The sequence below is a fragment of the Grammomys surdaster genome, unplaced genomic scaffold (genome assembly GCF_004785775.1).
Source record: "Grammomys surdaster isolate TR1022 unplaced genomic scaffold, NIH_TR_1.0 125688, whole genome shotgun sequence".
Lineage (NCBI taxonomy): Eukaryota > Metazoa > Chordata > Mammalia > Rodentia > Muridae > Grammomys > Grammomys surdaster.
This window is the reverse complement of record NW_021620524.1, coordinates 721,010-738,655: the sequence shown is the minus strand read 5'-3', so window position 1 is coordinate 738,655 and position 17,646 is coordinate 721,010. Positions and strand designations below refer to the sequence as shown.

The 17,646-nt window shown below is 46.7% G+C and overlaps 1 protein-coding gene across 1 annotated transcript in view; it reads right to left on the bottom strand.

Moving 5' to 3' along the window:
- Positions 1 to 1,146: 1,146 nt before the first annotated feature.
- The window catches only part of Ogfod3 (2-oxoglutarate and iron dependent oxygenase domain containing 3), a 25,825-nt gene continuing 9,325 nt past the window's right edge, over positions 1,147 to 17,646 (bottom strand). The window contains exons 7-9 of the mRNA XM_028787963.1: positions 17,266 to 17,419; positions 5,359 to 5,482; positions 1,147 to 1,518 (exon numbers count right to left, since the gene is read on the bottom strand). Of these exons, the coding sequence (XP_028643796.1) occupies positions 1,382 to 1,518; positions 5,359 to 5,482; positions 17,266 to 17,419 (415 nt within the window). The 3' untranslated portion in view covers positions 1,147 to 1,381. The remainder of the gene's footprint in view (positions 1,519 to 5,358; positions 5,483 to 17,265; positions 17,420 to 17,646) is intronic.

Here is a 17,646-nt window from a genome sequence, read left to right as displayed (position 1 = left end):
TCCACCAGCAGCCAGACCTTTCTTGTCCCCACTGTGATCTACTCAGGATGACCAGTAGGGGGCAGCAGACACCTCGGGACTCACAGCACTACAAGACCTGCTAGAACAATGATCTCTGCATGTGGAAATGACACCTGAGAGGGGTACCAGAACAAGCACCACAGTGCAGACCAGGCTCCTCTATTTGCAGATCTCCAAAACCTTCATGGCCTCACAGCTACTCATTTGAGGATCATGTTGCTCCCAGGTTTTGCTTGTTTTAAATCAGGCTATAGGGCAGCAATGGCCAGAGATGACTGAGCTGTCTTGGGCAACCACTGAGGGCATGTAGGCTGTGGGTGTAATTTCAACATCAAGGCCACCTGCCTCAGGGGTGCATGGCCATGTACCATATGCCATGCTGCCCGGACACAAGAGTGGTGATCGGCAACTCTTCCCAGGCTGTTACGTCAAGCTGGATGAGTCTGGTTTGGGGCGTGGGGCAGGGGTAGGGGGGCATTCTTGGGATTCCATTTATCTGTGTGTATGGGGGAAGGGTCAGCCTTCTCCAGGGGATGTGGCTTCAGGGAGCAACTGTGGCCCATTCTTGACCTGGCAGACACTGGGCTGACAGAGCTAGAGCTGCCCCTGAGGCCCAGGCCTCCCCTATGGCACTTTGGTTCCAGTTCCTCTGCTCGTTGCTGATGGGAAGAAGATGGTACCTTACTGGGCACCAAATCCTGGGGGCAGGTCACGGGGATGCTGAGACCCTCCTTGACATACGTGGACCCTGTACTTCTGGGGATAATGCTGGGGACAAGCAGGGCCCAGCACAGCGAAGACTGAACCTAGGCTAGTTCTCAGGTGCCGAATGTCAGTCTCCTCCTAAAATGCACAGAATTATCCTTCACCCATGAAACTTCTTGGGTTCCCAGAGACACCAACTATTGGAGCCTTTTCCAAAATGCCACCATTTCTGTTCCTGTGTCCCCCCCCCCCTTTTGTGCAGTCTGTTCTAGGATGGACCACCTTTAGTGGGCTGCATGGGCTAGGGCAAGATGTCTAGCTTCACTAATAGATGGGTGTTTCTTCCCCACATGGGGAGGCCTCCTGAGGAATGAGGCCTGCCAGCCACAATGTGCAGCACCCAGAGCACACACTCAGAGCTATCGGGTAACAGGCTCCTTCCTTGATTTACTCACAGATGAAAACATTAAAACATCAGCAGATCAACTCGGGATAATTCATAAGGCACTCTGTGCAGCAGCAATGGGCTGAAGTGGGAGAGATGAGCACACACTCAACCAGGCCTAGGAGTGCCTTTGCTGACAGGGCTGTATCACAACATGAGGGTGCCATGAACAGGTTTCTGGACATGGTACTCAGGACTTGACCTAGCTGGTCACGTGAGTACTGGGTCTTCGATGCCGTGGTCAGGGTTGCAGGTGAAAGCAATGGTGATGGCGTAGCGGGTCCCCCAGAGGACTTTCTCCACCCGGTGCAGGTTCTCGGAGCCTGAGGTAAAGAATGAGACTCGACCTGGAGATAGAGAGAAGAGAGAGGTGACCACTAAGCCACATTTGCAGGATGAACACAGCAATAAATACAGCAGCGCTGGACAAGATGGAGAAACCCTAACGAGGAGCGAGAGAACCAAACCAGCAGCGCTGGGTGCGTAACAGGGACACAGGGCACCCCCCGTCTTCCTGGCTACAGGGAAGACTCTCTGTGGTGGAGAGGGCAGAGGCTTGCTGGTCTGACAGGTGAGAAATAAAAAGTAATAGCAGAGGCCAGAGAGATGGTTCAGCAGTTCAGAGTGCTGGCTGCTCTTCCAGAGCCTTCTGAGTTTGATTGACAGCATCCACGTGGCAGCCACAGATGGCTGTAACTCCGGCTCCATGGAATCTGACGCCCTTTCTGACCTCCATAGGCACCATACACAGTTTACTGACATACATGCTGACAGAACATCCATACACGTGAAACAGAAATAAAATTTTAAAATAAAAGAATCAGTCATGGAGGACGATAACAATGGCCTGGCAATCCAAAGGCGCATGTCAATAGATGACCTGTGAAGACAAACAGCCCTGCCCTGCAGCTTCAGGGCCGCTCCCAGCTACATCCCCTGGTCTTCGGAGTCCTTCCAAACCTCGATTCCAGGAGAATGTGTACTTATTTCAACATCTAACTGGCCCGTATGTACTTTTACTGTAAGTGCTTCCTGCTCAGCGCTGCACTCAGCTTTGTGAACGTCTAAGGAACCCTGGGCTTCAGAGGGTGCAGCATCTAACACGCAGCTGGGCTCAAATGCTCCATGACAGTGTTGTTCCCCTTCTGGCCACCACATTTCTTCCTACTGGGACTTGCCTCTGACCCTTCAAAAGGGGGAAAAGTCCATCTGACCTGCATTGTATCCTGTGGGGAGGCTTACACAACCCCAGGGAGAGCAGAGCAGAGAAACCAAGTGTGAAGAGCCTTGGGCCCTTCCTTCTTCCTGCACCCAAGAGGTACTGGGTATGAAAGACCAGGCTTTCCAGGGTGAGGGGAGGCACCACTTTTTGAGCTAATGTGTTTTTAAAGAACATTTAGTCCTTCTTTGTCAATTAACCCTGAGATATAGAAACAAGTAGCCTAACCTAGTGCACAGCAGGGCCCCATGGAGGGGCATCTGAGATCCTCAGCCCCCAGTGCACAGCAGGGCTCCATGGAGGGAGCATCTGAGATTATCAGCCCCTTTGGCTGTCTGCCCTCCCTGCTCCTTAATGACAGGCACACTTCTGTGTGGCAGCGTTGAGTAAGAGTGGGGTCCTCACAGGTCCGACATGCCTGTACATCTTACACACAGCCAATGTATGGAGGACAGCGGTGGATCCTGAGCTTGGGACAACAGGAAACCATATGCTAACTATCAGGTTTAGATGAGAATCACATCAGGATTTTAAAAAAAAAGACTAAAAGAATCAATGATCAAACATCGCCCCTATGGGATGCATATAAATGAATATTACTGCACACCACAATCAAGCTGATAAAACAAGATTACTGAAAACCTTGAAAACAGCAGAAAAAACAACATATACAAGAAACAGCAGCCGGCTTCTCCTCAGGAGCAGTAGGAACTAAAATTTTAAAAAATGGTATTTTGCTCAGGAGTCCTACACCTTTAACTTTTTAGCTTGGGAGGCAGATGGGTAGGTATCTGTGAGTTCTAGCCCAGCCAAGGCTACATAGTGAGACCTTAACTTTAAAAAAAAAAAAGAAAAATGAAAAACATATTTTAACACATTTGTTCCCACCCTCTCCGTCTCTCTCATGCTTCTTGTAATGATAAGTAAGGATACCCCATTTCTCAGAACAGGGGATTGTATAGCACCCACAATCCATGGGAAGTGCTGTCTGATGGCCACCTACTTCCTTAGAGCAGGAATTAACTTGGCAATGGAAAAACCTGTAGCGGCATATTTTCCTGCAAGTTGGGAGGAGCTAAGGTGGAGGAGTAAGGAGAGGAAGAGGAGAAGGAAGTGGAGGAGCTAGGGGAGAAAGTACCAGAGAGAGGGGAACATGGAAGCGGATGTGCTCGTGTCTCCAGCAGTCACAGGTAGTTGATATATCTAGGTTGGGTATTGGGTTACACCTCTGATTGTGTGGGCATCTTGTTATTGAACATTACCAAACATATAAAGCCTTTGGATAATCTAAGCATTAGAGTCTCATTTCTACCGGCTCGCATGGATGGAGGGATGGACTGGGCTCAGCCCAGCCTGTGGAGACAGCATGGAAGATTGGCAGAGCCATCTCCCATGCTGGTGTCTTATGGGTGGTAGGGTCAGTGTCTCTGGCCGCCCGAGTAGGCGGCCTGAGCCGAGCAGTGGCGGTGTATTCTAAGGCCTAGGCTAGTTGGAAAGATGGAGGCTGATTAAGAACAAGCCAGATTGGGTGCACAGATTTAAAATATTACTGCAACAGAAACCAAACTACAAAGTGACCTAGGTTTCTAGAATCCTGCGTGTTTTTCCTCATGTGATCATAGCCTCTGGGTGACAGGTGACACCAAAGCCTTGATGGCTTTCAATCCATAAAGTGTTTGCGACCTCTAACAGGTGACCAAACCCCTAACCTAGGTTGCAGCATGAGATCTGGCTGCTATGTGTGTGCCTGTGCTTTCTTCATTCCCCATTGCCTGTTAGTCAGTTACATGCTGTTAGTCAGTCACAGCAAATGCCATTGCAAGGAACTGCTGGACCCACAGTCCAAAAGGACGCCCTGACTCACCCTGTATGAATGCCCTTGCTCCTTGGATGGAGCTGTCAGTAAGCAGAGGGTTACAACAGGACCACTTAACTTGTGAGGGTGACACTGTAGCAGACAGGGAGAACATGATACATAGGACATGCTAGTGCAACGGTCAGTGTGTATGTCTCTGTATGTCAGCTGGGTCTTGGCCAAGGGCAGAGACTACATCTCAGGAAGATGGGCAACCCATTCCTGCACTTTCCCACATAGCGAGAATTCCCGAGTCACCAAGGCCGTCACCAGTCTACAGGGATCTGGACTCAGCTTCCACCTCCTACTCAGACCTAGGCTCAGTTTCTACCTCTCCATCAGGACCTAGGTTCAGGCTTTATCCTCTACTAAGACCCAGACTCAGGCTCCACCTCCTGACTAGGAGCTGGGCTCAGACTCTGCTTTTTACTGGGACCTGGGCTCAGGCTCAGAGGTTAGGCAGGAAGGGATGTTTATCTGCTTCCTTAGAGAGAACCATGCAGCAGGGTGCTGGAGAATCTGGGTCTTCAGGCCACCAAGGATATGAGCTCTGGGGCAGGCCCCACAGTGCTATGTAGGACATGATAGAATGTGAAACACCATCTCTACACTGGACCTATCACTTAATCTTATCTTTATTGTGATTTTGTGGAGTTAGGGATCTCAGGGCCTCATGTGCACTAGATAAGCTCCCTAGCCAGCATCCACTCAACCTTAAGTTGCCAGGTCCCTTCAAAAGAGGAGCACGCAGTAGAGTCTAGTGAGACCCTGCACACCGATGTGGTACCCCTAGGAGCCTAGCTCTGCCAGTCACCTGCAGTGATACTGGGCAACTGAGTGACAAAGCTGGCCCCTGGGTGTCATGACCAGCAGACTTAGACAAACCCAGACCCAAGCCCAAAAGATATTGAGTAAGTGTTCTGCAAATGTAGTATTGACTAGAATAAAGCCCACCTCACCCACAGCAGGTAGAGGTGTGTGTGTGTGTGTGTGTGTGTGTGTGTGTGTGTATGTGTGTGTGTGTATACATGCTTGTGAACATGTTTAAATGTCATGAAGCTGAACTACAGGCCTGTATCCATACCCTAGGCAACTCATTAGCCTGTGTCTTACCGGCTCTGGGCTCCACTGTCTTGTTGGACCCTTCCTCCATGAACACAAAGCGCCCTCCACCAAAGTCCTCTAAGTAATCCGACAGGTAAAGCAGCGAAGTGTAGTCAAAAGACCCGTAGGTCACCTGTGGGATGGAGCATAAGGGAGTGGGGGGGTCAGACTTCTCAATTCTTATGGGGAATGAGGCTCCTCTTTTTAAAAAAAAAAAAAAGAAAAGAAAAGAAAGAAATTATATTATTACTTATGTGTATGTGTCTGTGTCCATGTATGCTATGTGTGTTAAGGTACCCGAGGAGGCCAGAAGAAGGTAACAGATCCCTTGGAGCTTGAGTTATAGGTTGTTGTGAACCGTCCAATGTGGATCCCTCTACAAGACCAGCAAGTGTTCTTAGCCTTCGAACCATCTCTCCATGCCCAGGAATGAGGCTTTGAACCCAGTTATGCTCCAACAAAGCTACATGAAGGGGTGGTGAATAGAAACTAGTGCAAACTGGCTCCTCCCTTGGCCATATAGCAAGTGAACAGTGTACTGTCTATAGAGAAAAGCATGTCAATTGTGGTCAGCTGTGGAACTGTCCCAAACTTTCTGTAAATTAAGATAAAATATACATAATAGGAAGTCTACTTTCAACCATGTTTGCAAGCACTATCAGCAGCACTGAGCACACACGCTGCTGTACAGCCATTCTTACCTTCTGTGCTGGCCACTGCATCTTCCCAAACTGGTCCCTGGCACCCATGATTCTAGGTTCTCTTTGGGGATGTGGCATCTCTGGGAACGTCATGGAGGATCAGACAGTTGTCGGTGTGTGATGAGCATGCTCACTGGGTGCAGGGACAAGCTCGCTTGTGCTCATCCATGCTTCAGACCCTCACATTCCTGGAACACCCAAAGCTCACCTTGGGGGGCCATGATAGGGGTCATGAGGAGGAAATAGCAGGGGCGGAGGAAAGCCTGCTCCCTCACTCACTGATGTTGGGCTCCAGTTCAAGTATGATGAGTTGATGTTTCCTGAGGCCTTGTAGCTGTCTCCATAGAAGAAGGGACACTAACCCCAGAATACGGAGGTGTGTACCCAGGATCCCCACAGAGCCAGTGCTGAGGGCAGGGGTTGCTTCCCTTCTGTCTCATACAGTCCCACCTCAACCCTGGAGCTCCTGGGCTGGCTCAGCACAACTGGTCTCTTCCTCTGATTCTACTGCTCCTGCATACGTCTCTAGAAGTGTCCCCACAGCAGCTCTTACTAAGGCTTTACTCTGGTGAGACTAAACTAAGACAGATATGAGAGAACAGAGCAATCAAATATAGGAAAAACTCCATGTAGAGAGAGTCTCTTGCTTCACCTATTGGCCTATTAGCTTAGGCAGGAACTAGTAGGTGGGAGTTCTGGCAGGGAGAGAGGATTCTGGGATAGAGTCAGACGTGGGAGGGGGTTGATTCACCCCAACTCAGAAGAAGACAGTTGTATAAAACTGAAGAGAGGTATCCAATCATGTGGTAAGACTTAGAATAAAATAAATGGGGTAAATGAGCTATGAACTAGTGGGAATGAGCCAAAGCTTTTGGCCAAGGCAAATAATTTATAATATTACTCATAATAACCCAGTTTCAGAGTTGGGGAACAAAGAGGCCAGGTAGAAAAGCCCACGGTTACAAGCAGAATCGATACTCAATAATATATCAGAAAATATGTTTTACACCAAAGCGGTGTGAGTATGGAAAACCCTATTATAGCAACTCGAAACACAAAATAGAGATATGTCTAACAAGAAGCATGGAAGAAGCTGGGTGAGGTGATATGTGCCTGTAAACACAGCTCCTGGGAGGTAGACGCAGAGAGATCAAGAGTTCAAGGTCGTTCTCCAAGACACTGCTGCAAACAAAACAATGCAAACAAAACCACACACCCACACAAAGGGGGGGGGGTCTAGGGAGAGAGTTCGAGGTAACAATACTTGCTACACCAGTATGAGGATCTGAATTTGAATCTCTAGCATTCACATAGAATGTTGGGCATCACCGCACACATCTGAAACTGTAGCACTGTGGGAATGGGAACAAGAGGACTTCTCTGGCTTGCTGGCTGCCAGTCTTACTGCCAGGTTCAGTGAGAGACTGTTCCCAAAGGAATAAAGCAGAGAGTGATAGAACAGGACATCCAACATCCTCCTTTGCCTCCACACTTGAGTGTACACACACAGAGCACACACATATTCACACCAGGTGTGAGAGTATACACTATTCCAAAAAGTCCCACAACAAATGCTCCATTCTGACTTTTAGGGGGATGGTCACTGAAGCAGACACCATCATGGGCAATCATCAGAATACTCTTGCAAGACCTCCCAGATGCAGTGAGACAGCACTGCAGAAAACTCAAGGCTTAAAGATCAGACAAAATCAGTTTGTTACATGCTTTGTTACTTACATAATTCACAGAACAAGAATCATCAAGATCATTCGTTGTTGATGCAGTTGCAGCAAGCTGAGATGGGGGCTGACAAGATGGTTCGGTAGGTAAAAGCACTTGTCAGCAAGCCTGATACTGGAACCCACAAGACACAGAGAGAATTGATTCCTGCAAGCTGTTGTCTGACCGCCACACATACACTATGAGACATGAATGAACACACGAACACACACACACATACACACACACACACACACACACACACACACACACTAAATACAATTTAATCAAATTTTTAAACAGAAAAGAAAACCAGGAGGTGGAGAGATAGCTCAGTAGTTAAGAACACTACCTGATCTTCTAGAGAACCTGGGTTCAATTCCCAGCACCCATACGGTGGTTCAAAGCTATTTTAAACTCCAGTGCACCATTTTCTGGCCTCTGTGGGAACACACGTGGTGCACAAACATATATGTAGGCAAAATACAAATCCACATACAAGAAAATATATTAATTTTAAAAAAGAAAACATATTAGAACAGAAGAATTTAAAGACTCACATATGAATTTATGAATGACTGATAAATTGTGTGAGGGGTACCCCCAGATTAGTGGGGAAACCACAGGTGACTTTTAAAATGGTCTCAGGGCAATTGACTTTCACACAGGAAAGTGACAAACCTCTGGCGTCATCAGACACAACAACATTAACTTCTCCTAGTTCCAAATGTTTGGACAATTAGTAATACGAGAATTTTGTAATCCCAGCACACAGGAGAAGGATTACTGTAAGTTCAAGGACAGGCTGGGCTACACAGTATAGCCTAGACTAAAGAGCAAGGGTTAGTCTGAGAAATAGAGAGGAAGGGAGGAAAGGTGGAAAGGTGGTGGGGTTGAGGGGAGGGAGGGAGGGAGAAGGAAAGGGAGGAGAAGGGGAAGAGAGAGAGAGAGAGAATAGAGAAAGAAAAGAGAGAGAGAGAAGAGAGAGAGAAAGAAGCTTATAGGAGAATGGTGGGGTTTGGTTGGTTGGGTTTTTGGTTTTGTTTTGTTTTGTTTTGGGGTTTTGGTTTGGTTTATTTTGGTTTTTGGTTTTTTTGAGATAGGGTTTCTTTGCATAGCCCTGGTTGTCCTGGAACTCACTTAGTAGACCAGGGTGGCCTCAAACTCACAGAGATCGGTTTGCTTCTGACTCTTGAGTGCTGGGACTGAGGGCATGTGTCACTACCACCTGGCTAGGAGCATGCTTTTAAAGCCTCCTTAGGTCGGTAGACTTTCTAATCCAGATTTCAGAGTAATCCCTTGTTCACATATATGTATACACCCAAGAGACTAATCCCTACACAGAAGGTCATGTCATATGCCCGTGTGCTCCATGAAGACTGGACACAAAAGTCTGGTGATTGTGAGTGAAATGTGGCACAGTTGTAAGTAGAATAGTCTCTACTGTTAACAAAAGCTGCGTATTCACCCAAGATGACTGCGGCTGGTGAGAAGGGTGCTAGAAGGCGTGCTAGTTAGAAGACGCTCTAGGGCCCGTGAGATGGCCCAGTGGGTAAAGGTGCTTATGTGCAAGCATGGTGCTTGGGCTCAATCCCCTGACCCCATGGAAAGTGGGAAGAAGAGAATCAGTTTTACAGAGTTGTCCTTTGACCTCCACACATATGCCTATACACACATACTATGTACACACACACATACCATGTACACACACACACCATGTACATGTAGTGGTATATTTCCTGCTATATTAAACTCAGTATTTTTGGAGGAGCTAATGTGGGAGGAGTAAGGAGAAGGAAGAGGAGGAGCTAGGACAAAGTAAGAATAGAGAGAGGGGAAAATGGCGGTGGATGTACGCGTGTCTCCAGCAGGCTAAGGTAGCTGTAATATCTAGGTTAGGTATTGGGTAACACCTCTAATTGTGTGGGCTTCTTGTTATTTGAGCATTATCAAATACATAAAGCTATTGGATAATCTTCAAACATTAGAGTCTCATTTCTACGGGGTACTGCGTGGATGGTGGGATGGTCTGGGCTCAGCCCAGCCTTGTGGAGACAGCGTGGGAGATTGGCGGCGCCATCTCCCACACTGGTGTCTCGTGAGTGCCAGGGCTGGTGTTTCTGGCTGGCTGTTTCTAGCTGTGGCATGCCTGTGGCCTCTGGCCACTTCCAGCTGTGGAGCACTTGGCTTCAGGCCACAGAACATGGTGGCTTGAGCTAGGCAGAGCCACCACCACTTAGATGGTCGGCCTGCACAGCCCCTTTTATTAAATATTAACAGTAACATGTACACACACACACACATGCACATGCACACACACATGCTCAGTAATGATAATAAATATTCTTAAAACATTATTTAAAGAATATTTCGGTATCCAACTATCTAGTTTCCTTTAGAAACAATGAAAAGGGTAAGATGATCCAATGGGTAGTTCAGTTCCTGTACCTTGTACAGAGATAGAAGGAAAGAACCAACTCTACAAAGTTATCTTCTGAACTCTGCACATGCACCATGGCACACATATTCTAGTAATAGTAAACTAAATTCATTTTTTTAAAGGAGCAGTACAGGTGTAGGCCTGCTAATGGCAGGGTTCTGTGGATGAAACCACTGTCTTCAAGACAAAATTTTGCTTAACAAGATCAGTTTGCTTAACAGGAAAGGAAACCAACTTCAAAAAATGTGATTCTAAAACACAGTATTTTATGCCTTTGTTTTTGCATAAAAGTAGTTGGAGATTTCAGGAGGTGGTGGCGCACACCTTCGATCCTTGTACCTGGAAGGCAATGGTAAGTGGATCTCTGAGTTCAAGGTTAGTCTGTTCTACAAAGCAGGTTCTAGGATAGCCAGGGCTACATAGAGAAACCTTGTCTTGAAAAAACAAAACAAACAAACAAACAAACAAACAAACAAAAGTAGTTGGAGAAGGGACCCTATAATTTGGCCATTATGTTGATTTAGGCAAGTGAGGGTTTTCTGGGAAAGGGGGTTCTTGTCTTCTTACATTCTTTTTACTTTTGAACCTTGTAGGGTAAATTACTATTCAAACAACCAAACTTAAAATGGAGCACACTGGCTAGGAGTCATATGGCATGGTACCCTGCAGAACACTGTGGCAGTCACCCAAATTTCCACCTAGTTCTGTTTCACTGAAGCAATTTATTTTTCTAAGACAGGGTTTCACTATGTAGCTCTGGCTGTCCTGGAACTGACTATGTAGACCAGGCTGGCCAAAGCAAACATCTAATCAGGAAAGACAAGCCTCACATGCTGTTTCGGTTTCTGATAGACAGGTGGAATTTAGTCATGGGCCACAGGGATCTTGGAAGTAATCACTGTCTACCAGGCAGAGACAGAAACTTCACAGCTCGACAGAAACTGAAGAAAGACAGGCATGCTGGTTCTAGCCTCTGATCCTAGCACTCCAGAGGGAAGGGTGGGGCAGCACCCCGCTGTCTGCATCAGTGTGTGTAGGTATGGATCATGAAAGACTGCAGGTGTCCTTAGAGGCTGGACGAGGAAGTCATTGCCAGTTTCAGCTGTACAGAAAGTTTACGTCTAGCCTGGACTACACAAAGATCCAATCTCAAAACAAACAGAATTCTTCAATCTGAAAACTACACTGGATTTCACAGCTGATAGGTGGAGGAGGCATAGTATGAGCCTTCGATGGAGGAACAGTGTAGACCTGAGGGACAAAGAACTAGGAAGTGGAGCCTTGGGAACATACCTAAAGCGCTGATACTCTGTCACTGAGTCCCATGAAGAGAAGCAAAAATGTAGTGCAGAAAAACATATAAAGAAATGACGGCCCCAAACTCTCCAAATGTAGTAACTAAGCTCACACTCTACCACTGAGCAGTAACAAAGCAGAAAAATATTTTTAAAGCTTTTCAATAACCACTTAAAGCTTCATATTAGAGGGGTTTGAGAGATGGCTCAGTGGTAAGGAGTACTTGCTGTTCTTGTAGAAAGCCTGAGTTTGGTTTCCAGCAGTACCTACAGTGGGCAGCTTACAACTGCAGGGGAACTATAGCTCCAGGAGATCAGAAGTCCTCTCCCGGGCTCCAAGGGCACCTCCAATCATTCATGTGTACAAACATACACACACTTATATATACACATAATTAAGAATAACACTTGAAAAAACTGGCCAGGCAGTGGGGGCACACTAGTCCCAGGACTCTGGAGGCCAAGTCAGGAGGATCTCTGAGTTTGAGGCTAGCCTAATCTACAGAGCAAGTTCCAGGAAAGCCATGGCTACACTGAGAAACTCTGTTTCAAAAATACAAAACAAAAATCCCTGCACGTAGAGGCTGGAGAGGTGGCTCAGCAGTTAAGAATGCTAACTACTCTTCCAGAGGACCCAAATACAGTTCCCAGAACCCACATGGCAGCTAATAAGCATCTATAACCCCAGTTCCAAGGAATCTGATGTCTTCTTCTGATCTTCATTGACACCAGGCACACATGTGGTACATATACACACATGCAAGCAAAACACTCACATACATTTTAAAAAACTGAAAACAAAACCCAAAAACTTGCACATAGAGAAACATCACTGAGAGGCTTGGACATAGCTCAGTAGAGTGGTGCTTTCCTAGCATGTGTTAGATATTGGGTTCCATCCCAAGCACAGAAAGAGAGAAAGAAAGAAAGAAAGAAAGAAAGAAAGAAAGAAAGAAAGAAAGAAAGAGAGAGAGAAAGAGAGAGAGAAAGAGAGAAAGAGAGAGAAAATAAATGTTGGCCAGGCATGGTGTGATGGTTTGTATATGCTTGAGCCTGGGCGTGGCACTATTAGGAGGTGTGACCTTGTTGGAGTAGGTGTATCACTATGGGCATAGGCTTTAAGACCCTCATCCTGTCTGCCTACAAGCCAGTATTCTGCTAGCAGCCTTCAGATGAAGATGTAGAACTCTCAGCTCCTGCTGTACCATACCTGCTGGATGCTGCCATGTTCCCCACCTTGAGGATAATGAACCAAACTTCTAAACCCGAAAGCCAGCCCCAATTAAATGCTGTCATTTATAAGACTTGCTTTGGTCATGGTGTCTGTTCACAGCAGTAAGACCCTAACCAATACACATGGTGATGCATGTCTGTTGTACTAGCACTCAGGAAGTAGAGGCAGACAGATCTTTGTGAGTTTGAGGCTAGCCTGGTCTACATAGTAAGTTTTAGGATGGATAGCCAGGGCTATATAGAAATCCTGTCTCAAAAACAAAACTACAACAATACTGAGAGAGAGTTCATTGCCAAAGCATGACTACAGGCCGTTGGGAAATGGCTCAGCAGGTAAAGGTGTTTGCTAACAAGTCTAGACCTGAATTCAGTTCCTGGGACCCATATAGTGGAAGGCAAAACCAGATTCCAACAGGTTGCCCTCCCACCTCCACACAAGCACCATGGAATGTGCATGCACATACATATACACACTTGTAAGGAGCCGCCATTAGAAGATGGCGCTTGTTCCCTCTGTTTGAGGTGGAAAACAACTGCATTCAGGGTCGTAAATACCTGCTGTGAGCCTGCGTATCTTTCAGACACAGCTCCTCACCCTCCCGAACAGTATGTAAATGAAGTTCTGCAAGAAGCACCAATTAGACACTTATACACAGTTGTGATAACTATTTAAGCAGCACCCATTTCAGGCTTGGGGTCTTTCGCTTTACAATCAATGGTGTGTTCCCCAATAAAGTGCGTGAGGAAGGATCCTGTTGTTGCGTCATCCTTGCTGGTGAGGCGGGCGTGACACACACTCTCAAAATAAGTGTAATTAAAAAGATATTACAAGAAAGCTTCACGGCAGAGGGATTGTCCCTATATCATAGAGAAATCTTTTTTAAAGATTTGTTTTGTCAGGCAGTGGTGGCATACACCTTTAATCCCAGCACTTGGGAGGCAGAGGCAGGTAGATTTCTGAGTTTGAGGCCAGCCTGGTCTACAGAGTGAGTTCCAGGATAGCCAGGGCTGCACAGAAAAATCCTGACTCGAAAAACCCAAAAAAAAAAAAAAAAGAAAGAAAGAAAGAGAGAGAGAGAGAAAAAAGACTTGTTTTGTGCTGGGGAAATGGCTCAGCTGTTAAGAGCACTGGCTGCTCTTCCAGAGGTCCTGAGTTCAATTCCCAACAACCACATGGTGGCTCACAACCATCTGTAATGGAATCCGATGCCCTCCTCTGGTGTGCCTGAAGGAAGCAACAGTGTGCTCACATAAAATAAATAAACCTTAAAAAAAAAAAAAAGATTTGTTTTTATTTTTATTTGTGGGTATATGTATGTAAATGCAGTGCTGCAGTGCCATAGAGGCCAGAGATATCAGAACCCCTGAAACTGGAGTTACAGGTGGTTGTAAAACACCTGATGTGGAAACTGGAAATTCTTCAGTTCCTCTGCAAGATCAATAAGTGCTCTTACTTACTGAGACATCTCTCTAGCCTCTGTAGAGCATTCTTACTGTGTGACACTAAGTAACTGATTTGACTTCTCTGAACCTTAGTTCCCTCTGAAAGAACAGGATGACAGACCAGGGCTTGGTGACATATACCTTTAATCCCAGCATTTGAGAGGCATAGACAGGTGGATCTCTATGAGTTCAAGACCAGCCTGGTCTACAGAGTGAGTTCTAGACCAGCCAAGGATACACAGTGAGACCCTGTCCCAAAGAAAGGAGAAAAAAAAAAGTCTGTACATGTTTTCTTAGGCTGGTTATAGTTCAGGAACTGGATGAGGAAAGCAAGACACTGTAGGTAGGAAAGCTGCAACCCTCACAGGAGAGCATTACAGGTAGAGGAGGTCACGTTGAACAGAGAGTCAAACAGTGGCACAGTAGCCATGTCCACCCCAGGCCTGAAGAACACATCAGGAGTGAGAAGTGAGAGCTATGATCCTAACAGCTAAGCTTCTAAAAGGACAGACTTCAATGCAAGGTCAGAAGTTTCCTCACTTTGTCAGTTCTACAGTGGTGCACACACACACACACACACACACACACACACACACATACACACACACACACACACACATTCATATTTCTTGAAAATAAGCAGAAGGTTCAAGGTCCTACAAGAAGCACACTAGGCATGACAGACATTTCTGCTGAGCACCTACTTGGAGGATCCTCAGAACACACTGCAGAGGGCAGGTGCTTTAAGGAGTTTCCAGTGCCCTGTATTGCAACCAGAAGAGTACATGCCCACCGCATGCGGAGCTGTTTCCAACGGATGTCAGAGAGAACACTCACAGGTCAACATTTAGTGAGGTGTGTCAGGAAGACAGTGCTGTGTGATGTGTACAGAATTTCAATCAAATCAGAACTCTTTCTAGCCTGATGAATCATTCGATTAGCAAGTCTGGGGTAAGAGATAAGAGATGAGACTCTGAGGCCCAGCTGTAACCATTGAGCCGCCACCACCTCCTGCGCCACCCTCGGTTCCCCACTGCCTGCATCCTGGTTTAAAGACAGAATCAAGGGATTGATCAGCCTTGTTGGCCCTGTGGGGACAGCACAAAGTCAACTCCTCCTGAGCAAGTCCAAGCCCTGCTCTTCCCTGCTGCTTCTGCTCGACCAATCACCATGGCAACAATCATCTAACAAGGATCGAGTGTCCAGGAGTGAGCAGCAGGCCCTCAAAGGTAAGCAGGCCTGGAAGAATAGTCTTGAAACTCAACAGGACACCATGCAAGACTCCTCTGTTTGCGGGTTTTAGTCTCTGCTGGTGGATCTAGCTTGACCTCATGAGCTGAGTGCTCCCCAATCCAGCATCCACCCTAAGCTAACACCAAAGTAACCCGAACTCTGCAAGCAAGCCAACAGGGCGTGACTCCAATAGTTTCTGCAGTGAAACTCAAGTCAAAGAAAGCAAAGATAAACCACATCAAACATCAAAAGACCCAGGCAGGGCAAGAAGTACCAGTAAGAGCATGTGAGGATCCAGGATCCGTGTCCTGTTCTGACTCCTTAAAAAGTCAGCCCACCTTCACATACTGCAAAGGAGCTTCCTAAATGACACAGTTGCCAGTTACCATGCTCAAAGGAAAGGGTGGGGGTAGATTATGGCACAGAAGGGGTGACACTCCACCTTCTCATAGTGTCTTGGCAGCTGCTACCTGGCATTATGTTTGGAGAACTGGGTGGTAAGTAAGAGTCCTCACCTGCTGTCCACACTCGAGGGGGGGGTCCTTCATAGAGAAGGCTCAGGCTGGTGACTGGGTATCATTGATCTACAGGGCTGAGAAATCTCAACAGGGATGAACTGACCAGGGCAAGACAACTGTTTAGAAAACAGGGAGGGCACGAGATGCCAAAGGGCTTCTCGCTCTCTTTGCTCTGGTTTCCATTTCTCACTAGCTGACACCCCAGGAATTTTCATATTGCTAATCAGGACACCTGAAAAAAATAACTGAACCCACTTTCCGAGAAATGTCACAAATTATGACTGCTAAAAATGGCTAATAAAGTATACCATATGGTACCTGCCGTCATGTGACTTACATACAAATAAGGAGCCATTTTAATGAATAGAGATGTTTGTCTTTTTGTTGTTTTGAGACAGTATCATATAGCCCGGACTGGACTCAAACTCTAAATAGCTGAAGGTGATCTTGAACTCACGGTCCTCTGCTTCCGTCTCCCAGGTGCTGGGGTTGCAAGTATGAGACATCTTGCCTAGTTTGTGTGATGCTGGAGGATTGAACCCAGGACCTCATGCATGCTAGGCAAGCACTCTTATCAACTGGGCCACACGCCCAGCATGAATGTTTTGTAGTACCTCCCTCTCCAGCAGCAAGACTGTACCTAAAATGGACTCTTCTTCAAGAAGAAAAATCTGCAAGTAAGAAAAAGTATTCCAGCCAAAACTTTCCCTAACGTCTAAACCTAGCTGCAGACTGAGCGGCTCCAAAGTTCCCAAGTCACACTGGCGGCGAGTGCTGAGAGGCTCTTGCGTGTGCTCCTTTCCTAATACCTAGACAGGCTCTCCTCAGGTGCATCTTGTCTTCCAATGATGTCATCAATAAACTTTCTAACTTTGCTTCCGACACATCCTAACTTCTCTTCAGGGACACAAGTGAACCCTGGCAACTATCCTGCTGCTGGTAACAAGGCCTTAGGGAGGGGATAAAGAAAAAAATAAAAACAAAAGTCTGTGCCAGAGAGAGGACATCCTGTGGGGATATGGAGACCTGGGCCGGGGAAGCAACGAAAGGGTCCCTCTGCTTACATAGCCCAATCAGAAAGGCTGCACTTGAATTTGGGAACAAGTATGATAAAGGCTACCACAGGCCCATGCTGCTCCAGCAGCCACCTCACCTTCTGTTCCAGCCCTCGACTCCTGTGACACAAATTCTATCTCCTCAATTGCATCACCTAGCTAGGAGTGTACCCTAGAACCTCAGGAAGAAGAGATTCAAAATAGCAAACAGAAACGGAGAGCAGGTGCCTGGAGTTCCGGTCACAGACAAGACAGAGAACCAGCACACCAGATGCTCACCTTGTCCACGTGTGCGTGCCAGTACTCATCGTGAGCTGTCTGGGCTTCCGTGCTATTTATTCGGGAGAAGAATGTGGGCTTCGTAAGGTACAACAGGGATGCACTGATGCCGAAAGCTTCTGCAATGGTGAGCTGGACCTTCTGCCGAATGTCCCTGCAGAGGACGCGATGGGTCAGTCTGGGATTTCGTAAGTTTTGATTATTTCCGATGTTTTATAGAACATTCTTTTTCAATTTTCCTCCTAATTACAACTCTCCACTTAACTCTTAAACCTAACAGAACATAGCAGACCTTTGGATAACAATCAGTATTTAGAGTTTTCCATCTTTAACTCTCTTGCATACCGTCTGCAGATAGCAATGTCTGTAAGGAACAGCCCC